At 30.6% G+C, this 25,016-nt stretch overlaps 4 protein-coding genes and 2 non-coding genes across 15 annotated transcripts in view; 3 read left to right on the forward strand and 3 right to left on the reverse strand.

Moving 5' to 3' along the window:
• Srp19 (signal recognition particle 19) lies at positions 1 to 9,227 on the reverse strand. 4 transcript variants are annotated; one of them, XR_016176252.1, is made up of 6 exons: positions 9,156 to 9,227; positions 6,744 to 7,775; positions 4,358 to 4,438; positions 3,763 to 4,161; positions 687 to 823; positions 1 to 508 (listed from the first exon to the last, which is right to left on the reverse strand). XR_016176252.1 is itself a non-coding variant. In XM_089171545.1 (3 exons), exons 1-2 carry the CDS (start codon positions 4,402 to 4,404, stop codon positions 3,768 to 3,770), a joined length of 441 nt encoding a protein of 146 aa, XP_089027671.1. In that variant the 5' UTR covers positions 4,405 to 4,537; the 3' UTR covers positions 2,664 to 2,682; positions 3,763 to 3,767. The 4 variants fall into 4 exon arrangements, 2 of the variants coding, with proteins under 2 accessions (XP_089027671.1, XP_089027666.1); XR_016176249.1 differs by lacking the exons at positions 6,744 to 7,775; positions 9,156 to 9,227 and having other exon boundaries at positions 4,358 to 4,537; XM_089171545.1 differs by lacking the exons at positions 1 to 508; positions 687 to 823; positions 6,744 to 7,775; positions 9,156 to 9,227 and adding an exon at positions 2,664 to 2,682 and having other exon boundaries at positions 4,358 to 4,537.
• LOC107068769 (uncharacterized) lies at positions 293 to 3,435 on the forward strand. Its single transcript, XM_089171527.1, has 6 exons — positions 293 to 397; positions 1,800 to 1,919; positions 1,989 to 2,117; positions 2,212 to 2,795; positions 2,872 to 2,946; positions 3,012 to 3,435. The coding sequence occupies exons 3-6, from the start codon at positions 2,108 to 2,110 to the stop codon at positions 3,354 to 3,356; spliced, it is 1,014 nt and encodes a 337-aa protein (XP_089027653.1). The 5' UTR covers positions 293 to 397; positions 1,800 to 1,919; positions 1,989 to 2,107; the 3' UTR covers positions 3,357 to 3,435.
• Positions 1,120 to 1,191, forward strand: TRNAH-GUG (transfer RNA histidin (anticodon GUG)). Its single transcript has one exon. It is a non-coding gene; the product is annotated as a tRNA-His (tRNA).
• Positions 4,587 to 4,658, reverse strand: TRNAP-CGG (transfer RNA proline (anticodon CGG)). The gene has a single exon. It is a non-coding gene; the product is annotated as a tRNA-Pro (tRNA).
• Men (NADP-dependent malic enzyme) lies at positions 5,693 to 15,934 on the forward strand. 4 transcript variants are annotated; one of them, XM_015325494.2, is made up of 9 exons: positions 5,693 to 6,609; positions 8,241 to 8,318; positions 9,840 to 9,996; positions 13,452 to 13,610; positions 13,738 to 14,100; positions 14,225 to 14,536; positions 14,634 to 15,002; positions 15,097 to 15,391; positions 15,467 to 15,934. In XM_015325494.2, the coding sequence occupies exons 1-9, from the start codon at positions 6,527 to 6,529 to the stop codon at positions 15,574 to 15,576; spliced, it is 1,926 nt and encodes a 641-aa protein (XP_015180980.1). In that variant the 5' UTR covers positions 5,693 to 6,526; the 3' UTR covers positions 15,577 to 15,934. The 4 variants fall into 4 exon arrangements, with proteins under 4 accessions (XP_015180980.1, XP_015180981.1, XP_089027602.1 ...); XM_015325495.2 differs by lacking the exon at positions 8,241 to 8,318 and having other exon boundaries at positions 5,698 to 6,609; XM_089171476.1 differs by lacking the exon at positions 5,693 to 6,609 and having other exon boundaries at positions 8,097 to 8,318.
• Positions 15,921 to 25,016, reverse strand: part of Doa (CDC like kinase darkener of apricot) — a 13,176-nt gene continuing 4,080 nt past the window's right edge. Inside the window, exons 2-9 of one of the 4 annotated variants that reach the window (XM_089171395.1) lie at positions 23,999 to 24,077; positions 20,788 to 20,854; positions 19,822 to 19,935; positions 19,539 to 19,629; positions 19,203 to 19,373; positions 18,916 to 19,060; positions 18,571 to 18,821; positions 15,921 to 18,378 (exon numbers count right to left, since the gene is read on the reverse strand). In XM_089171395.1, coding sequence (XP_089027521.1) covers positions 18,166 to 18,378; positions 18,571 to 18,821; positions 18,916 to 19,060; positions 19,203 to 19,373; positions 19,539 to 19,629; positions 19,822 to 19,935; positions 20,788 to 20,854; positions 23,999 to 24,077 — 1,131 coding nt within the window. In that variant the 3' untranslated portion in view covers positions 15,921 to 18,165. Of the gene's footprint in view, positions 18,379 to 18,570; positions 18,822 to 18,915; positions 19,061 to 19,202; positions 19,398 to 19,538; positions 19,630 to 19,821; positions 19,936 to 20,787; positions 20,855 to 23,998; positions 24,078 to 25,016 lie in introns of all 4 variants that reach the window. The other 3 variants (XM_015325485.2, XM_089171389.1, XM_015325486.2) reach the window with 3 other exon arrangements.

The following is a 25,016-nucleotide window of genomic DNA, read 5'->3' on the forward strand; positions in this document are numbered from 1 at the left end:
TTTGTATTAAATAAATCATTATTATTATTATTATTTTTACATCTTAAGATTTAATAGTAGAAAAAATTCAATCGAATCTATAATGATCGATGTAAGAATTATAATAACAAATATTTCATTAATTTAACATTATATATTAGTACATTTTTCTCGTTCGATTAATTTCGTTATAAATCTATTACGAAGAAAAATCTTTTCTTACGGCCCTGTCGAAAGTGAGCGGCAAATTTCTTCTTTCCACGGCATCATTGAGTTTTCTAATACTATATATCTACCCATATATATGTATATATATATTTCTTCTTGTAGAGAAAATGTGTCTCCACCTCGTCTTACCTACGGAATTTCCTCTACCTGCCTACGTGCAAAAAAAGCCTCCCCCTTACGTGATTCAGTGGTAGGTGTCGTCGTCAACGTCGTCGTCAACGTCCTCGTAATTAAAAACCACGACGCCGCAGCAACATCGGCGGTCGCATAAAGCCCGCTCTTATCCGGATCGCATAAAAGCCTAAAAGTCACGAATGAACACATACCAAGTTAATTCCTATACTATGAGCCCATTTCCAAGCCATCACTGCCCTTTTTTAAACGGTTCGATAAATTTGCCCGCGTAAATTCAAAAAAAAACAAGAAACAGAGAAAAAAACAGAGAAAGAGAAAGAAAAAGAAATAAAGTGGATTTTTACCTTATCGATTCTGTTTTCTTTTTTCTTTCACAAGGACTCTATAAAATACCTTCTTCTTCGTACTTTCTCTTATCTCATGTTAGCCGGGTGCTCCTTACAAACTCACGTTAAACTTTCTCGGCATAAAAGAGTTAATTCTGAAAATAAATTTATATAATTTATTTTTTGTTTATTTGAGAATCGTATTTCAAACGACATAGAAAAAATATTAATGTTCTTTTAAGTTCTAATGAGTACGAGTACACATTATTCGATTCATTTATTTCCTTTATCATTTTCATATTTAATGTACAAAAATTTATATGTGTACTTTGTTAATAATCATATGATTATACATTAATTTTGTATATCTCATTTATCGAGTAAATTTATTCTTTAGAAAATTAATTGTATATGTATAAAATAAAGAGATCGTATACCACAACCTTCCGTAGCCGTGATCGTCTAGTGGTTAGGACCCTACGTTGTGGCCGTAGTAACCCAGGTTCGAATCCTGGTCACGGCAATGTGTAAAAACATTGTCACGGTGGAAGGTATTTTTTTTTTTACTTTTTTTTGTATTATTAATTTTCCTTACGCACATTATTCAATAATATCATATAATTTTTAACATCTATTTAAATGTTTATAATTTTATAAATATTTAAAACTGAAAAATATAATCGCATATACTTTGAAACAATGTTAAAAAAAAAATATGAAATAAAGTTATTAAGCAATTATTAAAAAATAAAAACTGAACATTTGACGAAAGCAAAAGTATCATTTTCTTGCAAAATACACAGAATGTTTATTCTTTTATAAAGTATGCCACAAAACAAAAGAAAATACCACGACGTAAAATGTGGAAAAAGAAATTCGCAATCAGCAATTTTTTTATTGAAATCAGGAGCTTTAAATTAACAGCGTGTTTTTAAATGATGTCAGTATATTAATGAATATTGATGGTGTAACGTGGAAATCAAGTATTTCAAAATATTACATTTATCATGATTGGGTTGATTGAATTGTTAACGATTGCTTTTGCTTTACGAGTAATTGGTTTGTAAAATCCAATGTATAACAATTTAATAACTTGTTAAATATATAATATTAATGTGATTTAAAAATTAGTCGCAGGAGAATTATCCAAAATTGATGATGTCCAAGCTTGCACTGAATTTTGTTTTAATAATGGTAACATAGAAAACCTTAAAGATGAAAATTGTGTGTGTGAAAATTTAGATAATACAGGTATTACATTTACTTTCAAAAAAATAACACTATTATCAAACTTATGCTCTATTCAATATTATATTATAGATGCAGAAAATGTAATTCGTGGAAATAGAGAAACAGAATACGTTGATCCTACTTTAGATTCCAACGAGCTTACTAATGAAGACCGAGCTATTCGCTGTGCGTTAAGATCAAGAAAACATATGAAACATCGTAAGATAAAACTTATTAGCGATTCAAATAAATAAAAATTAATAAATTTAGAATTATTAATGCAATTTCTAATTATTTGTATATAATTTAACAGATGATGCTGACCGCATAGTGACATACTTTGTTAATGGTGGACCAGCAAATGGCCATGCGTATTTTGTTCAAGCAGCTAATCAGAATATGAATACGGAAAAGGAATGTAATAGCGACAAATCTCCATTGGTAAATTCATATCTTAATTTAGATGAAACTAGCAGTCAAACTCCGGATGAGCAGCCATCGATAACAAATAATCAGTTGAAGCGAAGCTACAGCAACGGTGCACTGTATAATCCTGTATACTTTGTACCAAATGAGATGCCTATTGCACCTGTTGCAACGAGTCCATATGGATATGTTATGGCTAGTCCATATAATACTGTAATAGAACCAAAAAATAATATGTTAAGATATCGTGCATCTTCGCGAAATAATTTGGTAAATGGAAAATTATCGCCAAGAACTCGAGCACGTACAAATATTTTAAAACGTGTCTCAGATGCATTACATGGAGTAGTTCGAGATCCTGTAGATGATCATTTATTAGGTAGTTTTCTCAATAATCTTATATATCAAGATTCTGCTGGATATTCTTCTAATTATAATAATAACCAAAATGTTGTTAATGGAAATAATATTGTAAGTATAATATGTACATTTTATAAGCATGTAATCATTAAATTCAATTACTAATACAGTACACAAATTATTTTAGGAAAATGAGACTAAACAAGTCAATCCTATTGTTGGTTCTACCAACGAAGATGATAAAACACCTACGATAAATTCAGTAAGTAAAGAGTATTGTTTTTTCTTTCTTAATAATATATGGAGATAATTAAATAATATTTTCAGAAAACTGCTTTACAAGAAACTATTCAAAGAACGAGTACATCTCCTACAAATTTCCAAAATATTCCATATAATCAACAATATTTAACACCAATCTATCCTTCGCAATATTTAATTGGATCACCAATGAGTGGTTTCTATGATAACATGCCTAGAGCTTTCATTCTTCAACCTGTAAATATAATGCCGCAAGAAATGCATTCTATGACACAATCAGAAGTAATGAACTCGTCTCAATCACAGGACTCTGTAAACTGTGACAACAATAATCTTATGAATACTGATGAATCTGTCAGTACTTCCAATTGTCCAATTAAAAGTTCAGATTTTAATGTTGCAACAACATAAAAGACAAATTATTCTATTACAAAATAACTACTTTCCAACTGTGAGAACAATTTCATAAAAAATAAAAATAAAAATAAAATAAGTTTACCAAAACACAAATCACGAGAACAATAAATTTACAAAAAAAAATGTATATATAAAATCAATGAAAGTAATAATACAATAATATTATCGAGCAGTTTTCTGAAATTTCATACGCCAACATTGTCATATAACTCGATACATACTCTTACGTAGGATACTATTTATAAGTATAGAATATAAACTCAATCAATGTTACAACGTAAGGTATATTATATTTGAATTTGCTCATATTTGCTGTATGGTAGACTATTACAAAATATTTTCTTAAATAAATAAAAAAAATATAATATTTATCAATACGTAGAACAATATCTTCTCATACTTTTATTATCTCCTCCCTTTACCCTTTCCTTTTTTAGAGGAAGAAGCAGATGATTGAGAAGATTGGTCTCCGTAAGCTTGTTTTCCTTGACGTGTCTTTAACTTCGGTATCGTAGTACCGAGATGTAGCAGAAGAGAATCTCTAGTAGGAAATTCAGGCCTAACTGGTGTTCCATCATCTTGTTTCAATTGTACACGTACACGTCCATAAAATGGCAATTCTTTACTGCGTTCACGTGGATGTAATTTATTTTCCAAACGAGCATTAAATCCTGTTGCTACAAGTACGTCAAGAATTTCATGTGCAGTAGGATTCTCAACACATTTCTCCTTGGTTAATTTTCTACCACCAGCCAAAGTTTTCTTACTGTTTAAATATACTGGATAAATGCACACCCACCTACAAAAAAAATTATTATTATAAATATCATATCATTATTGTAAAAGAGAAAAAGTATAAAAGAGGTTAGGAAACAGATGGAATGTATCTGACACATGTCCTGAATAAAAGAATTAACATGCATATATATTCTAAAATGTCTATTAAGAAAATAAGACAAAAAAATCATTCACATTTGTATTAATAAAAAGCTAACCTTGCAAATTCGCTATGTTTCTTTGACGGACTCCACACTTGCGCCATGTTTTATCAACAAACTGATGTGACATATAGACTACTGAAATCGATAAGTTATGATGTCATTATTGCGATTAATCGCATTTTTTAAAATTATGCATTATTAATATCGTTTCTTCGATATATTCGAGATTATGTATCGAGATAATATATTTAAAGCATTAATTAGAAAAAAAAAAAAGGGTCATGGGCTCGTCCGGGATTTGAACCCGGGACCTCTCGCACCCGAAGCGAGAATCATACCCCTAGACCAACGAGCCACACTTACAGTCTATAGATTAAAATCAACAAATACTCATAAACTCAAAACTGTACAGTACAAATAATATATTATGATATATTTTTAGTAGCATGCTATTCCAATAATTATTTTAAGTATTTTATAATAAATTTTACACTTATTTATGTAATATTGGAAAAAAAAGGAAAAATAAAATAATACTTTTTAACAACAAAAATAACAACCAAAGAGTCACGTAACAGATAGGAACAATTCAAGGCTATTTTTAAAAAATGGAGTACTATTGAGCATAAGTACTTTCATAAAATACAACGTAATTTCTTTTTTTTATTTTAATCCCACCATCTCGGTATTTTGGAATTTTTCGAAATATCATATATATATAGTGCTATTTATATCATCGATTACTTTTTACGATAAAAAAGATTTGTCATTTCGCAATAAAAGATAAGCGTGCGTTATCTCACGTAATTTTTCAGTTAAATCATAGTCTGTTTGAATTGTAGTAAAAACTAAAGACCACGAGATGACCCAGTTTGAGAGTTTCGAAATTACGTATTTACTTCAACGTGTTTCTTTTATAATAAAGAATATGCTTTTGAGAGAGAGAAATCGTACTAAATTACTATACCTATAACATGTATACTTACTTAAGGTAAATTACAATTATACGATTACAAAATCAAGTTCTTGTTATTATAAGCATTTTTCCTTGTATCTATTTATATAAATTTATATTTAGATTTATATGGACAGTGCTGAACAAAATAATTACAACAGATTACATTTTTAGTATAATCTTTTGTCAAAACATATTCCCTAAAATTCTAAAGTTTAAGTATATTTTAAGAGCCATGAAGATTAGATAGGTGTACGGAAAAGAAAAACTATTTTATAGTTAAAACAAGTAAAGATAATTCTAAATAATGCATCGTATTTTTTACAAATTTTCCAAGTAATATTATAGAAAAATTTAGTTCGCGTTAATACTTTTGTACGACACTGTACGAACGTAAACAGGAGAATAATAAAATATAATTTCAAAACAATCATAAAAATATTTCCGTTCTTCTTACAAATGTAAACAGATATTTGCATATATATATACATGGATATGTATATTAAATTAAAAATATATTATAAAAACATTATAAGACGTCAAAAAGTTGGATGTTCATATATCAGCTGATTAATTGTTAACTTTTTAAAAGTCATTGCCAATAGTCGTATCTAATTATTATTGCACGCGTCACCTTCCATTAAAATAATACAAACTCGCGCAATAAAAATTTTCCTCTTGCGTTTAACCTTCTTATTATTTTTTTTTTTTTAACAAATACAAATATACATACTATTTTTTACAAATGCAAATATTTTTTCTCTTTTTATTTCTTTTTTCTATAGCGTTAAAATTATTCTCCAAACGTTGCTATTATATATTTTATATCGAATACATTTTTTTAGGATTACACACAAAAAATAACGGGGAAATTCTTTGAAGCATATCATTCATGGTTTTTTTCCCTCGTTGTTTATGGAAGATTCGAGTAGTAATTAGTTCTTTTTTCTCTTTTTTTCATTGTAAATTTGATTTTTAAAATTGATTTGAAAACGGCATCGTTTACGCTTTGGCAAACACAACTAGTAGTATTCGTTCTCTCCAACGTTTTCATATGGCACAGTCACGTTCGCGATTTCTTCGCGATCGGAAGAGTTTCTTGATTTCTCTCTGTAAACGAAAGTGACGTTTGTTTGCGCGTAGTTTAATTCATTTCTTTTTTTTTTCAATCTCATTTATCCCGACATTATAAATCACAAAACAAAACCATAAAAAAACCTGACAAAAAAGAAACGAAGATTATATTTCCTACATACTTTTTTTTGTATATGCATATAACAAAATTAATTTCATCAACTATGGGTAGTACAAATACGAAGGAGTTACAAAATTATTCAAGAAACAACAGAATGTAAGTCGAATTATTTTTTTTTTTATGTACACATTTATGTAATTCTAATTTCTATCATTTGGGAAAGCAGTTTTTTTTTACAATCTAACTAAAAAGTTTAAGAGTAGATATAATAGAATAAGTTTATCTCTTACGATTGTCCTTGATTTTCAACACGATGATAAGTGGTCTAGCATTCGTATTAGATTACTCTTGTCTAACATCATCATCAGTCGTTTATATAAGTATAGAAAATTTATACATTTTTTTCTTCATTTTAAAACAATATTTATCCATCCGTGCAAAGTATTTTGATATCCTGAAATACATAATTATTATTTTTAAATATATATATATATAATATGTAATCTAATGTCAGCAAAGATTTGAATTTAATTCAAGGTTTATTCGAATAATTAATTAGATAATTGAAGAACAAATGCGTTGTCAGTTTTAAGATTGATGGGTTCAGTCATAACAAAGATATATTCTTACTCGATCGTACTTTGTATTATTGTATCAACTATAATATAATATCATATTTTGAAATGTTTACTTTTATGTTGTTAATCACTTGTTTTGTCTGAATCGTAATAATAAAAAATAAAAGAAAATGATCTTTGTGAAAAAAAATACTTCTTTATTTATTTCACGACTTTGCTTTACCATCACAACATTGATAAAAGGCCGTTGACATTTACAGTAATTGTATTAAGCATTTTAAAATGATTTTACAATTTTATAATAAATTTTCTGTATAACCTGTCCTTTCTAATTCGATTGAATTAGAGTTAAGATACTGACTCAACTAATACGAGCCTTTCAAATATGAAAGTAACACGTAATCGCGCGTTAACATTTTTTTTAATATTGAATTATATCATATCCTTTGTTTTTATTTTCTATTTCATAGAAAAATTCATATCAAACTAATTACTACATGATAAATTAAGGTGATGTAAAAATGTGTTTTAATCTATACACGATTAGAACTTTGACCTACAATCGATGTCGTATGATCAACTAATGACTCGCAAAAAAAATAATGTTTTACGGTGAGATATATTTATGATTGGTGAGTTCAAATCTACTTATATATTTTTATTATACTTATCATCACTATGGTCAGCTAGAGAAGTTGGTCATACGATACTCGGGCAAGGTACCATACATCCGCTTTGATCATGCTACAAAGAAAAAGAATAATAAAATAAAGATAAACAGAAATGAAACTTCTTAAAAAAAATATTGAATATTAATATTATAAGTTAAAAAAAATGTCTTCTATTTTTATTTTCTCGTAAAGCTCAAAAATAGAAATAAATAGAAATAAATATAACAATAAAATAATTTACGATTATATGTTTATTTCGTCTTGGATTGAGTTATTTCACAACAACACGTGCATGAAATTGTTATCTAAATTATGAATGCGAGATGTCGACTGTAGTAATCGCGTGTTCATCGATTTTAAATCCTAGTCTAACATAAGTCGATAGTTCCGATATACAATTCAGTATGTCGAGAGATGTTGAATCATACAAAAGTAACGGAGTGTTGTATTATTACAGTTAATAATAATTTTGAATCATGTCCTCTAGACGTTTATTAGATCGTTTCTTTGAAAGATGTTCTTTTGCCTTTAATCGTAGTTCGACCAGTTTGAATCGTGCTACCAATAGTAACCTTGAACTTGTCACCTGTCAAGACGATCAGCTGACCATTAACGGGTAACTTTTTATCGTACGTTTTTTTCCACCAAGAAACAATTCTTCCGTATCTTTTTTCTATTTTTTTTATTTTGTATTTTTGTTTTTTATATTCTTTTTTTTTATCAAAATAAATATTATATCAATTATGATATAAATTATCGGAGTAATTATTAAATAATAATCATTCGTAACAATTTGTTTGATCATCAATTCCTAGATTACGTTTAATAATAATCCATATATTTCAATATTTTTGTTATAGCTGTAATAATAAAAAATGGTATTTTTTTTCCTTGAATACATTTTCTTGAAAAAAGAACAAAAAGGACATGGTTACGAAGTTAAATATTACATACCAAGCATTTTAATAATCGTCGTACAAAGTGCACCGGCTGGTGCACTTATTGCTTTATCGCTTGTTATCATCGTATTTTTAGTATAATAATGTTAGTAAATAATAAAACGGATAATAACGCTAGAAATATCGAGCTACGAGACTTTATGAATGTTCTAATCAAAAATACAACATTTATTATTATATAAGTGTAATTTTTTTATAATACAAAAAAATTTATCGAAAAAAATTGTGTTTTATTTTTTACTTATATTTTTATTATATTACTTTTACTTGCAATTTCTTAAATATGAAAAAAAAAGAAAAAACGATTATTATATGATTGTAACATTTACAGTTTTACAGACAAGAACATTTATTATTATTTATATAATATGTACATTTATTCTCTAGAAATCGTTATGACTAAGTGTTTCACTCATAAATTCATTTGCAATGTTCTAAGTGAAAGTCTTATTAAAATGTGGAAAGTTTTTTTTCTTTTAAAAGAGATAGCTTACAATTAAATGAAATAAATTTGACGAAAATAATACGCCGTTTTGCGTGAAGCTCGTCGCTCAATGGACGTCAACGCACGACTGCGCATTGCGCGATCGTATGCCAGAGGATCATCTGATTATTTCTCAGGGCCGTACATATCAAATTGAACACCCGACAAAAAAGAAATAAAATTCTCACAATTATTCGTATTTATAAAGTCTAAAAAACTATTCCAATATGAATTTTTTTAATACTAATTCACACAACATTTTGCCTACACGAGAATTTTCTTTTATTATTTAAATTATTATTACATACTGTATTAAACAATAAATAAATAAATAAATACAGTATGAGAAATTAATTTTCATAAATTAAAACAATCATGACACAACACATAAGTTAGCTTAAATGAAATTTAGATTATGGAACAAATTTTGATAACTACATGTAGTTACATAGTCTTCTAGTTATGATTAATTATATATAAATATCTAAATAATTTGAACTGTAGATATAAAAATAAATCGGGAAAAGTTTTAAAAAAATTGATAGTATTGATAATTGGAATCGATGTGTACGGTCTTGAGAACCTATCCTTCATACCCCCACATATTCTAACCTCACCTTGTCATGGCAGTATTGCGTTCTACCCTACCGACGAGCATTTGCAATCTGTATTCAGTCTCGCACTTCATTCCCAGGATTCAAAGCAGTGCAAGAGTTACTACGAGAAACAAACAATCTTTGACAATGTCGAACCTCGAACGTGATCGTCTGGGTCAACCTGGAACTGGTGATGCTACATGTCATGGCCTTCTTCGTGGCATTGACCACATCAAGAATCCTCAATTGAATAAGGTAGGGCTGTTACTGTTGTTATACTTCAAATATCGATCATTTCACGTTACAATGGACGTATTTTATTCTTCTTGCTTATTAGAACTGTAACCATTAAAAAACAATTATTTTCATATTTAATACAATTTTTATTATTATTATTATTATTATCGACATAATTGTTGCTCTAACTTTTTACTAATGCAATTTGTGTAAGTAGATGCGCGTGATCGAATTCATACGCTTGCGTATTAGGGTGTTTTAAAGTTTAACTTATGACTTGTTGCTTGAGGAATCCCTTAATTAATTTACATTTTTAATATATAAAATGTATGTCGAGAATTAATATCAACTCGATAATAAAATAAACTTTATAATGAATTTTTGTTGGAATCCTTTAAACGACCTTCGCTGATAACATTTCTTTTTTGAGAAGCAAAAAATTATATCGATTATTACAAACGTTTGATGAATAAATATTGAGTTATCAAGTTGACAAGTTTAAGAGATTATTTCATAAGCCTACTCGAAAAGTGAAAGGCTTCAAATATTATTTATAAAATGTTCCGAGAGAAGAACATATTATAAATTATGAATAATATTACAAAGCTATGAAAATAGTAAAAAGAAAACAACAACAAAAAAAGTAAAATAGATGATAAAGGATTTTTTTTTTTATATAGAAAAAGTATACGACAGGTATCTGACGCAATATAGAAACGAAATTGTAAACTATATGTCGAGAAAGAACGTATTATAAATTCGTCGAATTCGTTCGACCAACGCGATCACAGTCACGTAGGACTTTTTCAGAATTTCTCTTGTTCTCTCTTCCGTATTATATTCTCATTAATTATCTGATTCTTTTCTCTAATTGTCTTTCTACAAATAACATTTTTATTTAATGAATCAAATACTCATTAATCTTGAATCACCTGTTAAAGATAGTTTCCATAAAAGTTAGATCGATTTTATCTGATACGCTATTGTTTGCGCACATTATAGCATTATTGCACTATGTATCAAAATCTATATTAGATTAGTTACAATATTTTATCAATTAAATTAATATTAAAATGATTTTAACAATATGAAATTGAAATTTTGATGATAATTAGAAGTATTAAACAAAAAACGTAATATTCATAATCATTGATTTTAATCAAAGTAAATTCAAACATTATCTAATACTTAAAATAATCCCATAATACCGATTATCAAACTATCTCTATTAAATGTTATCTCTGAACACACACACACACACACACACATTCACATATGCATCGATACTTTTATCCGATCCTTGATTTAATACTAATCCACATTTATTTGAACTTTTTAATATACATGTTATAATTATTCTCTTTGTCAACGTTAAAGATAGTTCATAATTTTGAAAGTGATTAGTACACGAGAATTCATAAACGGTAGGAAGATGATGATGATGAATGCAATAAGGTCGCGTGTTATACTTTGCATAAAAGAAATCGTAGGGGTTGGTTCCCTTTTATCGATCGGTTGAACAACGGACTTCTCCGAAGGAAGGGGTCGGTCGCCAGCACGAGAGAGAGAGTCAAGAAACCCAGCAACCGTTTCCACGTTCGCTTGTTTTAGTCATGAGATTTGAAATATTCGAGAAGAACAAAATTAAAGACAAATAATAATTTGTGTAATCGTTTGTGAAAAAGTTTCGTTTCCTTTTACTTTTTTTTTTTCTTTCTTTACATGGAGACCGATTGGTGGAGTCTAATACCTGACAAGACTCGTACACCTAACGTACCGGAAGCTCTTCTTGCATTGGACGGCAGGGTATAATTTTCCAATATTTCCCGTTTCTTTAAAAAAAATTTTTTTTTCTTTTCTTTGCTTTTGCAACATTCACCATAATTATCTTTGCGATTTGACATGTACTAATTTTTTCTTTCTTTTTTATTTTATTTTTTTTATTTTGCTTGCACTGAAATTGGATTCACGTTTTATGATATATCAAATGGATCTTTCTCATCAGCGTTTTATTTATCGTAGTTTGTAAATTTTTTCTATTTAAAATAATATTAAAATAATATAGAGAAACTTCATTGGTTTGTATGTTGTTCTGTTGAGATTAGATAGAATTAAGTTATTCGAATCGTCCTGAATAATTCATTCTTCTTATTTCCTTTTTTTGAAAATATTTCAATAATTGGAATGAAAAAACGCTTACTTCTTCTTCTTCTTCTTTCTTTTTTCAAAATAAATTTATTCGATAATCGTTAACGTTCTGTTTAACATGACCCAATTATCCAACATAATTGCATTCACTAATCTAAATTTAAATAAATTCAAAAAGATTATTTAAATAATTGAAAATAAATTCGAATGATATTCTATCAAATAACAAATTTTTTTACGGGTGATATTAAATCTTTAGAATGTATATACGTAAGCAAAGGTCGGTGTCTTCTTATGGCTATTACGATTTATAGTACTCGATTAGGATTGTGTCGCTGAGTCGTCAAGTAGACGAGTATTAAACGGACCGTTGTCAACGACCACTTCCGACGTCTATGGAAAAATACAAGTGACTTACATTAGTATATATATATATACGTACTTTAACCCTAACCCCCAACCCCATCTCCTTCCTTCTTTTCCCCTTTATATTTTCTCTTGAAATAAAATTGATATAGATATATATATATATATATATATATCTTTTTACAGTAAATAACCTTGATTGTTCTACTTGGAGTATTCCATGATTCGCGTTAAAAACAAAATATTTATTAACAAAGAATCATTATACTAATACAACTGTGTTCAAGCAAATAAATTATTAATAGTATTCGTGATTAAAATTAAATTATGCCTTTGATAATCAATAACAACGTCCGTTCTATATTTAAGTTTTTTTTTTTTAAACAAACAGAGTAGGAAGAAAATTTGCAATTTAAAAATTTTAATTGTCTAGACATTTTAATTATTATTGCATTTATGATTATACGAAATGTGTCGTAATCGTTGCATTAAAAAACGAGTTTAAATATTACAAAATTTTTCTCATATTAATTCGTACTCTAAGCACCAATAATAAAAAATATATTTAACTATTAGATTAGACATTTGAGAAATGTTGCATAATTTATTTCTAGAATCGATTAGAAATATTTTTGCAATCGCGTAAAGTGTATATACCCTTAAGGATAATCCATTTGAAAGGGAGTCATTTGGTGCATGCCTCGAGGTTGAATAATGATGACAATCACGAATAGAACATAATTTTCTCCTTTCCATAAGGACGAATTTATGAAACAACCCGTTAACTGGGTCGACGAATAAATAAATCTTAATTTTTAGATTATCTCGAATTTTAAATTCTTTTCAATAAATTGTAATATTATTATTATCATCATCATGACTTTGACAAATATTGAATTGTTGAAAAGTGAATTATGAAATTATTAATCAGAGAAAAAAATAAAATAACTTACTTTCAGGGAATGGCATTTAGTATAGAAGAAAGACAACTGCTTGGCATTCATGGTCTTTTACCGGCTGCTGTGAAGACTCAAGAGGAACAATTGGAACTTTGCCGTTTGAATTTGGAACGTTATCCCGATGACCTTCTTAAATATATCTACCTCATAGGCCTACTGGTATATATATATATATATATATATATATATATATATATATATATATATATATTTATTTAAAAATAATTAATCACACAGATATAAGATTGAACGATTACTATAAAAAATGAATTACCCATTATTTTAGGATAGAAACGAAAGATTGTTTTATCGTTTACTGATGGACAATGTTGAACAGATGATGCCATTGGTATATACGCCAACAGTAGGTCAAGCTTGTCAAAAATTTGGTTTGATTTATCGTAGACCACGTGGCTTGTTCATAAGTATACATGACAAGGGATACGTTTATGACATCTTGAAAAACTGGCCTGAACATGACGTACGTGCTATCGTTGTTACCGATGGAGAAAGGATACTTGGACTTGGTGATTTAGGAGCACACGGTATGGGAATTCCAATAGGAAAGTTAGCTCTTTATACGGCCTTGGCTGGTATTAAACCACACAATTGTCTTCCTATAACTCTTGATGTTGGTACTAACACACAGGTAAAATTTTAATATGGTGTATTGTAAATGAATTTATTTTTTGTAATATTTCAAAAGAAGTATTAATAATAATAATAATAATAATAATAATAATAATAATAATAATAATAATAATGATTTTCAGTCATTGTTAGACGATCCTCTTTATATTGGACACAGACATAAACGTGTCACAGGTCAAGAATACGATGAATTTCTGGATGAATTTATGAAAGCGGTAGTAAAACGTTACGGACAAAATACCTTGATACAATTTGAAGATTTTGGAAATGCCAATGCCTTCAGACTATTGATCAAATATCGCGATCATTATTGTACGTTTAACGATGACATACAGGGTACAGCTTCGGTTGCAGTATCTGGTTTATTAGCATCTCTTCGAGTGACGAATACGAAGCTTTCCGAAAATACGATTGTCTTCTTTGGAGCAGGAGAGGTTTGTATCTATAATTGAATGAAACTGATACAAATGTATGGATTATTAAAAGGAATAGTAGTTATTGTCTTAATACCTGGGATGACTTGACAATTAGGCTTCATTAGGCATCGCTACGTTATGCGTAATGGCGATGCAGAAGGAAGGTGTAAGCAAAGAGGAAGCAAAGAACAAAATCTGGTTGGTAGACTCGAAAGGATTGGTCGTTAAGAATCGTCCAAGTGGCGGAGTTACGGAACATAAATTAGAATTTGCCAGGGAATGTGAACCTATTGAAAAATTATTAGATGTTGTTAAAACAGCTAAACCAACTGTATTGATTGGTGCCTCAGCTGTAGGATCTGCCTTTAACGAAGAAATATTAAAAGAAATGGCACGGAATAGCGAGAGACCAATCATCTTTGCTTTAAGTAATCCTACCAGTAAAGCAGAGTGTACGGCTGATCAAGCTTATAAGGCTACTATGGTAATATAATATATAAAGGAATGATTATTCTTCTAAGTAATTGATACCACAGATAGTTAATAACTTACAATTATAATTTTATGACTTATCACAGGGAAAGTGTTTATTTGCGAGTGGCTCGCCTTTCCCACCGGTTCAAATCGATGACAAAACTTTCTATCCTGGTCAAGGAAATAACAGTTATATATTCCCTGGAGTAGCACTGGCTGCCATTTGCGCTGGTATGCGAGTTATTCCAGAAGAAACGTTCCTTATCGCTGCCACGGTTTTATCAGGTTTGGTCACGAATGAAGATTTGGACAGAGGTACTTTGTACCCGCCATTGGCTGATATACAACAATGTTCTTTGTGTATAGCAACAAAAATTATGGAATACGCTTATAAATCTTGTAAGTAATATATTAGACATATAATATCTCTTATTTTTTGTTCTCACGAAAATTAATATATCATTTTGTTTATAGCACTGGCTACTGTTTTACCGGAACCTAAAGATTACATGGAATTCATCAAAGCACAGTTATACAACACAGAATATAAATCGTCTATTCCACCAACATATAAATGGCCATAAGCTTAATCTACTGACGTAAGAATTCACGCGTTCACGCTTAATATATCGGATATTAAGTTTCGACAAAGTATATAATTTAAAATTTATATTATTCGGCTATTTATTGTTAAGAAAGCCTGTTGATCGGGTAATAAAGTATCATTGTAAAAAAAAAAAAAAAAAGAAGAAAAATTAAGAAGAACGATCGAAATTTATCTTTCGATAAAACACAACAACACACACGAGATATAACTTACACTTAAATTAATACTATTTTTTTTTTTTAAATTACCATCCTTATTCTTTGACATGGTATAATTGTATTTAAAAAAGCAATTAATAAATAATAAAAACATCGAGTTCGATTAATTCGAAGAAACGTATTTTTATTACTAATCGAAACATTACTTTCTGTTAATTAGGCATCCTTCTTCCTATCGTGGTAATGAGAGCAGCTAAACTTAAAAATTTTTTGCATTTATAATTATAATAATAATAATAATAGTAGCAATAGCAATAATAATAATAATAATAGTAATAATAATAACTAAGAAGAAAGAAAAATAACACTTGCGTTAGTGTTACCACTTCTAGTGATGACATAACACTAGTTGAGAAATGCTTTCGCTATAATAACATGTATATCTCACACATCATCATATCATCAAATGAGGTACGGACGCTATATTAAATTTAATGTACACGAATCACATCCTCGTTGTATTGCGTCAATAGAAGAAAGTAAGGAACAAATGACATTTCCCTTTATCTTTAAGAAGACGCAAGATAATACAGTCCATAAATTCACAAGTATGTATATATATATATAATCTAGTTTTTTTTTTATCATGAAAAATAAAATCTAATTTTAATTACATTTCATTAAATTAGATTTTAGTTCGATCAAAGAAATAAATGAAATGTTTTTTTTTTTTACTTATGATCTCTCTTTCAAGATAATAACAACAATATTATAATCTAAAATATTGCATTACATAAAATAATAATGATAATCATTTGGATAGTTGAACGATTTAAGTTTATGTATTTTTATGATAATGGGAATTGGCGTTGATTTGCATTTTTTTTTACAACTGCACTCATTCTCTCTCACTCACTCACTCACTCACTCATTACTCACTCTCACTCACTCATTACTCACTCAATCACTCACTCACTCACTCACTCACTCACTCACTCACTCACTCACTCACCACACACACACACACACACCACACAAACAAACAAACAAACAAACAACAAACAAACACCACAGACAAATATTCTCTCTTTCTTTCTCTATATTCTCTTTTATTCAAACACGAACGCAATTGTCTACGATCTTATAATCTAAGGATCCGAAACTTATACTACTATATTTCGTCACGATCATCATAACAAATAGATTATAAACTACGACCCTCCCTCCCTCCTCCCTCCCTCCCAAGTAATGATTATTATTTAATTCTAAACTTTGTTGTTCTATGTAATAACATTATAATAAAATTAAAGGCAAAATGTACAGAAGGGTTTTTTATCCTTTTAATTTTTTTTTCTTTTCTTTTCATTTCTTGTCTTCTTTTTCTTATAGAAAATGTGTGTTTTACAATTGTATTTATTTATGGGACTCTGTTACGCTAGACTGAGCAGACACAGACACACACACACATACACGCACACACGCACACAACAGACTGACTTTCGATGCCAGTAAGTTAGAGAAAAAGGATCTTGGTGCGTTTGAAATTTAGCATTATTATTATCAGTATTATAATTATTATTATTAATTTTATCATTATTGTTATTAATTAATATTATAATATATATATGTATGTATATATATATATTATATTATATTATATCATATCATATCATTAATATTATATTATATTGGTGGTCCGAGAAATAAACCACGAGATAATATAACGCGCGTCAAAATCGACCCGGTGAAAAAAAAGGCCCTACGAAATAAATTTATCACACGCATACAACGTTCTCACTGACCACAAGTTTTCACCAAATTTCGCTATTTGGCATAACTCTTCTTCTCCTCCTCCTCCTCCTCCTCCTATCAGTTTTTTTTTTATTATTTCATTCCTTAGCTGGTATGCACGCTGCTGCTGTCCTAGTACTCGTTTTCTACTTTAAACCTAGTACCAATTCTTATATAATAGGCTCTATATGAATAATATAGCTGGAATTATTATTAAAAACTTCATGTCCTGTGATTTATGTCTTTTTTTTTCATTATTTTATTTCTTTTCTTATCAATTCCGAGATGTTATCGAGTATACAAATGATCTCTACGTGTCATCGAGTTATTTGAATGGAGAAACAACAACAACAACGACAACGACGACGACTACGACAACAACAATAACAACAACTAAAAACAGTCATTATTGTTGAGAAACTCGAACAAAAATGGGATAAAGAGAAAACGAGTACTAAAACGTAGGGCAGTAATATCGTTGAGAGTGGATTATTTTTTTTATAATTATTAATATTAATATTATTATTACTATTACTATTATTATTATTATTATTATTTATTTTCTTATTATTATTAATAGTGTCTGTCCAGTACGGAAGTCGGTCCCTTTCCTAGCTTCATCGAGAGAGCGAATGCGATCGTTCGTGACCTTGTTGTGAATCACCAGCTGCACGTTGATCCGTTAATCTTTGATGTGCCGGAAGTGCATCGAAAAATGGATGTTGTAAAGCATCCTTTAATGCTATCCTTATCGATGGTTCATATTCCAACATCCTTTTAATAAGATCAAACAATTGTCGATGTTCCTCGTCGTCCGACAACAAATAACGCTATAGCCAATAATACAAATATATAACAACAATAGAATTTTGTACAGTCTTGTTAATATTCATTTGCATATGTAAGGTTAATAATAATCAGCAAACAATAAGTATGTCACAATATGTAATGATGCAAATGGTCTAATGCGATTTAAGGATTATTCAGGAGATTCGTTATGATAAATAATAATCTAAACTTACGTATAAAGGTTTACAGTTATCTCTAACATATCTTCCGGCTGAACTTTTATCATCCCAATCTAATTTACCATAATAGAAATACTTCGTCTTTGTTTTTCGGGCCATACGATGTGGTATTGTACCTAATATACGTTCCATCATAGCTAAATGTTCACGATTATCGTGAGTTTGGAATAAAGTTATACCCAAGTATAATTCAAATAGAATGCAACCAATGGACCATACATCGCAAGGTTGAGACCATCCTAATTCTGTAAGAATAGAATGTTTAGTTTTAAAAGTGAACTGTTATAAAAGAAAAACAAAAAGAAGAAAAGTATTTTTCAAAGATCATATGTTAATTACCTAAAATAACTTCAGGTGCTCTGTAATGTCTTGTACTGACAATTGTGCTATGGTGTTCATGGTCAAACGTAGCACTGCCAAAATCGATTAGCCTGATGTCGGTCCTTTTAACGCGTCGTACATCTTTTCGCTTAAAAAGAAAGAACTTTTTGAAATAGTTTAGTAATAAATCATGTTTGTGTACGTACCGGGGGATCGAGAGACAGACAGAACGTTTTTCGTTAACGTTGCAAGAAAGACGAAGTGTCAAAACTGAACTAACGATAAAACATTATCAAATGACTCACCTTTTTATTATTGTACGTGCTATCGTAATCGGAATCTACGAATAGGATATTTTCGGGTTTAAGATCGGTGTGCGTAAGTTTGTTGTCGTGTAAAAACTTGACTGCATAGCAAAGCTGATAACCCATATGCCTAACATGTTCCAATGGATAGGGTTGATAATTGTTGTCTCTCTGTAACATCATCGTATTTTTCTTCTTTTAGAAAAATAAAAAAAAAAAGAAACACGATCACAGTGTTAAAATAACAAACAAGACATACATACATTATTTATGCATGTGCCAACAAAAAATATATTATTAATATATTTTATTTATAATATATCCAAATATATTTACCAAAAAATCGAAAACGCTCAAGCCAAGCATCTCGAAGGCGATACACATGTGTCCATGGTAATTGAACCAGTCTAACATTTTGACACACAAACTAAAACAAACGAGTAAAACATAGATAAGATTAAAATCAAAATTAAAACAAATCGTTCAACGAACGAACACGGTAGTTAGTGTAGTAGAAGAAGTAGTAGTAGTAGTAGGTAGTAAGAAAAAAAAGGGATTTCACTGTTGCCCCTTCGTTTCCTCGTAGTCGGTTTTGTTTAATTGCATTTCAAATACTAACTGATGTCCCTCGGGATCCTTAGCGGCAATCTTCTCCAATGCGTTGATCTCGAGCTTCGCAGCTTCACGGTACTTCTCAACGTTCTTGATAATCTTGAGAGCCATTACATGATCCCTGTATCAAAAGAAAAAAAGTAATCCAAGTGTTAGTTGGAAACAACGAAAAACGTTGATACCTTCGTCCGACCATAGTTATGCTCTAAATCGAGCGGAAGTCTTTCTTTCTTTTTTTTTTGGGGGGGGGGTGTATTTATGTATGTGTGTTGAACAGTCTCGAGATAATTAAAAACAAACAAAACAAAAAAAAAATAAAGAAAAAAAAGAGAAAGATATGAGAGTGTTGGAATAGTTTCTCATCTCTCTAAGCAATTTCGTCACTCAATTTTCACCCAGCACGACAATTTTTGCAAGACGCCACCGAAAGAGAGAGAGAAAGAGAAAGAGAGTGAGAGAGAGAACGTGTACGACGACGACGACGGTTGCCTGGTAAAACAAAGTGCAAGGCCATCCTATTATTGCAACTACTCGCGACAGTACAGAACGTGGTCTATTTCTGATATCCCAAAGGCGGATTCGTGTTTCCACGTACAATACGCCACTTGGGATGACATATACGTGTGAGGAGGCTTGTATATGCATATATAATCTGTGCACGTGTCCTTTCTATGTACATATGTAATATGTATGTTTATGTGTGTGACTTTATTTTTTCCTGAGGCATTTATAAGACTCGCGAAAACACGCGAAAGGATAGATAATAGAAGAAAATTTAAATAAAAAAAAAACAATAATAAATGCAGGTGGAAATGTGTATATACATGTATGGTATGATTTATATATATGCATATGTGTATATATAAATATATAAAAATAACATGTTTTCAAAAAATTAAAGGATATATATATATATATATATACACGCGCGAGTAGGTTACCTACGTAGGTGTTTATGTGAGCTGGCACTTACATTTGCAAGTCCTTAACCTTGACAACTTTTCCAAAAGTACCCTCTCCTAGGGTGGCCAGTACTTTATCTGCAATGTAAAAAACAGGGTAAGTTATAAGGCGCGACACAGACCTTGCGCCCACGAAACAGATCTCTCGTTCTCGATTATCACGCGTATCTGTGTAATATTATTACGTACCGAGAGAGAGAGAGAAAGATAGATAGAGAGAAAGAGAGAAAGAGAGAGAAATAAAGAAAGAAAAAGGTAGAAGAAATTAAAAAAAAAAAAAAATATCGATACAACATAGATAGAAAAGAAAAAGAAATTCAATAAAAAGAATTTGGAAAGGAAGAGGAGGATTAGGAGGAAAAGTAGGAGGGAGGAGACCTCTTGTTCACCTTCAAAAAGATTTGCATGATTATTATTAATATAAAAAATGAATGTATCTTTAATAATGAAAGTGAATAAAAATAAAAATTAGAGAAAGATTATTGTCATACAGTTAGCCATAAAAAGCTTAGGATATTAAATAAAATAGAAAATGAATGAAATTAAAATATACAAAGAATAAAATACAAGAAATAGATAGAAAGAGAGAATAGAAGAAGAAGTAGAAGTAGAGTTTAAAAAAAAAAAAGGAAAGGGAACGGTATGTTAAGGGTAGGGAAGGAAAAGGAAAAAGAAGGTTTTCCCGAAGGAAAGCAAGGACACTTTCAAGAGACGAAACTAGAACGAGACTTCTTCCGCGTGGGCGTTTGGTCGGAATCCATTTATATACACGCGGATTTATATATATGTATATATGTATATATATGTATGAATTGTATATATATATATATATATGCATATAAGTGAACGAACGAACGTGAAGAAAAGAGTGTGAAAAAAAAGACGTTATTCGTTCGAACGGTTGGCTCGAAAATAATATTCGACACAACACTGCTGCTGACTCTTCTTTTCTTGGGTTCTCATTTATTTTTTTTTTGGTTCAAACTTTACTTGGTCAACCCTATTATACACTTGCTACTATTTGTTCCTATGGGCCCGTTTAAATAATAATAATCAAAGAAGACAGCAGTATGGTGAACGGGAGGTGTAATAATGGCATTTACTGTCTCTCCCACACCGGACGGTTAATCTCGTAATTTCAAATTAAGAAGGATAATATTATAATAAACTGAAGGAGGAGTCGTGTGTATGTGTTGAAAACAAAATGGGGAGAAGGGAAAGTATATGTATATGTGTGTGTGTTCTTTTTCTTTATAGAGAAAGGTTGTAACGTTATTTAAAAGTGCCACGGAGGAGAAGAGACAAAGAAATCAAAAGAAAGAGAAATAGAAAATTATCTATGCGTGTGTATATAAATGGATTATAATATATGTATATGAGTATATGTGTAGGTAATGAAAAAAAGGAAAGTTAGAAATCAAAATAAAGATAGAAATACAAAGAGATTGAGAAAGTGATCGATAGAGAAAGAAAGAGAGAGAGAGAGAGAGAGAGATAACCTCCGAGAAAAGAGAGAGAGTAAATGCCAAGATGGATTATATTCTCGTAGACGATAAAAAAAAATGACGTCTCAACCGAAGGAAGAAGACGCATTATATATATATATATATAATATATATGTGTGTATGTGTCGAAGAGATAACGCGAATTAAATTTCCTTTTCTATTATTTCGCTCTATTTATATATTATCTTTAATTTACTTCCATTTATGTTTAACTTCTATTCTTTTTTTTTCTTTCTTACTTTTTTTTTTAAATAAAAAACTATTACTGAAGAAATGAATTCTATATTTGTTTTTATACTGTTGCCTCGATTTCTGTATATATATATACGATATATATATTGATTTATTATTATTATTTTAATTATTTTTGTTTTCTTTAAACGTCTCTTCCCTCCCTCGTGTCTCTCCGTCTGTCTCTCCTCGTGGAATAATCTCTCTTTGTCACTCGTCCCATAAAAAAAAAAGATGTGTATCATCATTTTATTGGGAAGGATGAGGAAAGATTTATAATTAAAAAAAAAAAACAAAAATAATAATAATAATAATGAAAGAAAAGAAAGAAGAGGAAAAGAGAAGAGATTGCGTTTTTGTTTCTAATTCTCGTTTTCGAAAGAAAAAAAAAAGAAACAAAAATTCTTTCTAACACTTCCTTCTTCCTATTTACGATCCCATACTTAAACCATAAAGTGTGTTAAACTATAAAAAAAAAAAAAATAAACCATCAAAGTATGTAAAAAATTTAAGTGCGAATTTAAAAATAGAGATAGAATTTACTCTGCTTGTTTAAAATGAGATCATTCTCACCCTTTGGTGAATGAATTTTTTCTTTTTCTTTTTTTAAATACAAATCAAGAAAGAAAGAAAGAAAGAAAGAAAAAAAGAAAGAAATAGAAAAACGATTGTACAGGGAAAAACAATACAATAATGTACCATCTGGTCAAGAAAGGTATGTAATCAAATGTAACACACACACACATATATATATATATTATAGACATATGCGTGTATTAAAACTGAAAGAGCAATCTCAATTGCAGAGAGTTTAAAACATTCTCTAACGCGAGACTTTAACCCGTGAGGTGTTAAGTTCTATTTTCGTTCATGGTGTATGTATGTATGTATGTATGTATGTATGTATGTATGTATGAATGTAAGTATGAATGTAAGTATGTAGGTATTAGTTTGCAGCCCGTAATGATGTCTATGAGTTAGACAAGGAAATAGATATAGTTAAAAAGAAAGAAAGAAAGAAAGAAAGAAAGAAAGAAAGAAAGAGAGAGAGAGAGAGAGAGAGAGAGAGAGAGAGAGAAAGAATGGAAAGGGGTGGTGGTGGAAACGATCCAAGATCTTTCGAGAGGTGAAAATAAAAATAAAAAAAGGTATGTGTGTTTAAAAGAGAAAGAGAAAGAGAAAGAGAAAGAAGGGTGGGGGTGGGTGGAAATGATCAAAATAAAAATAAAAAACAAAAGGTATGGTATATTTAAAAGAAAAAGAAAGATAGATAGAAATAGAGAGAAAGAGAAAAACAGTTTCCCAAGAGAGAGAGAGAGAGAGAGAGAGAGAGAGAGAGAGAGAGAGAGAGAGAGAGAGAGAGAGAATACCGGATATTAAAAATGGAATAATATAATATAAACAACCGTCCGATTGACCGATCGAATCGATCGATCTCGGGCTCGCTTAAATCTACTACAATGAGTGTATTCATGTATTCACGAACATCTATTTGCCAGGATGTCGCTGGATTGGTAAACAAGGTGGCCGTCTTCGTCGTCCTCAACGGAGGGCGGTCGTGGGCTCTATATGGGCCGGCGTAATCGGTATCGGCGGCGGCGGCGGCGGCGGCGAAGAAGAAGAAGAAGGAGGGTACACGGTGGTGCCAACAGAGACAGAAGAAGAAGAAGAAGAAGAGGACACCACCAACCAACCCCGAGAGATACACCCGGAGTAGAGAGCGTGTGCCGTTTCGTTTCATAATTGGTCCCAGGGGGGTTAGTATGACCCCAACATGGTTGTGTTGTTGAACACGACGATGATAGTAGTAGTAGGACCCAATGTAGAGGAAGAAGATGAACCCAATTGGACACGACAAATGTTGTCGTCGTCGTAGTCGCCGTCGTCGTCGTGGTTGTGTTGAAGCGCAGCACAGGTTGTTGGTTGGTTGGTTGGTTGTTGTCGTCGTCGTCGTCGTCGTCGTTGTTGAGGGTTGGAGGTTGGTTGTTGGAGTTGACGCGTTGTAGGCCATTGGTCATCCATCAGTTGAAGGTGTTGTTGTTGTTGTTGTCCACATCCCATGTCATCAATCAACGTCGCGTAAACCGATCGCCACACACCGTCATCCACCACCATCGTCACCGTCATCACCACCACCACCACAACGGGGCGGAGAGACCCGTGTAACACGCGGCAGAGGACGTGTGTAACCACGGACGAACGTTAGAATGTGTCGGTGGGGGGAGGAACAGGAAGGATACACCGTCATTATCGTCATCATCATTATCGTCATTTTCATCATCATCATCATCATCATTTTCATCATCATCATCGAGACAGAGAGAGAGACCAACCATAATCCGAGTGCCCAGTCGACCATAGTGACCAATCCGTGTGCCATAGCCATTTCCATTCCATTCCATTCCATTACAACGGAGATGGTAACCCAACAATCAGAGAGAAAGGGGAGAGGGCAAAATGGTTTGCCAAGTCAGAAAGTTGCGGTTACGAATTTACCATCGGCA

The sequence above is a fragment of the Polistes dominula genome, unplaced genomic scaffold (genome assembly GCF_049000335.1).
Source record: "Polistes dominula isolate Pdom_NZ unplaced genomic scaffold, Pdom_raw_medaka contig_28, whole genome shotgun sequence".
Classification (NCBI taxonomy): domain Eukaryota; kingdom Metazoa; phylum Arthropoda; class Insecta; order Hymenoptera; family Vespidae; genus Polistes; species Polistes dominula.

What these genes read in the sequence shown, in the direction of transcription:
- LOC107068769 (XM_089171527.1), top strand. An exon ending in TTGTTAATGGAAATAATATT is followed by an intron (nt 2,796 to 2,871) that starts GTAAGTATAATA and finishes AAATTATTTTAG; the next exon opens with GAAAATGAGACTAAACAAGT. An exon ending in AAACACCTACGATAAATTCA is followed by an intron (nt 2,947 to 3,011) that starts GTAAGTAAAGAG and finishes TAATATTTTCAG; the next exon opens with AAAACTGCTTTACAAGAAAC.
- Srp19 (XM_089171545.1), bottom strand. Translation starts at nt 4,404, where the DNA reads ATGGCGCAAGTGTGGAGTCCGTCAAAGAAACATAGCGAATTTGCAAG. An exon ending in AAACATAGCGAATTTGCAAG is followed by an intron (nt 4,162 to 4,357) that starts GTTAGCTTTTTA and finishes TTTTTTTTGTAG; the next exon opens with GTGGGTGTGCATTTATCCAG.
- Men (XM_015325494.2), top strand. Translation starts at nt 6,527, where the DNA reads ATGCATATAACAAAATTAATTTCATCAACTATGGGTAGTACAAATACG. An exon ending in AGAATCCTCAATTGAATAAG is followed by an intron (nt 9,997 to 13,451) that starts GTAGGGCTGTTA and finishes ACTTACTTTCAG; the next exon opens with GGAATGGCATTTAGTATAGA. An exon ending in TCTACCTCATAGGCCTACTG is followed by an intron (nt 13,611 to 13,737) that starts GTATATATATAT and finishes CCATTATTTTAG; the next exon opens with GATAGAAACGAAAGATTGTT.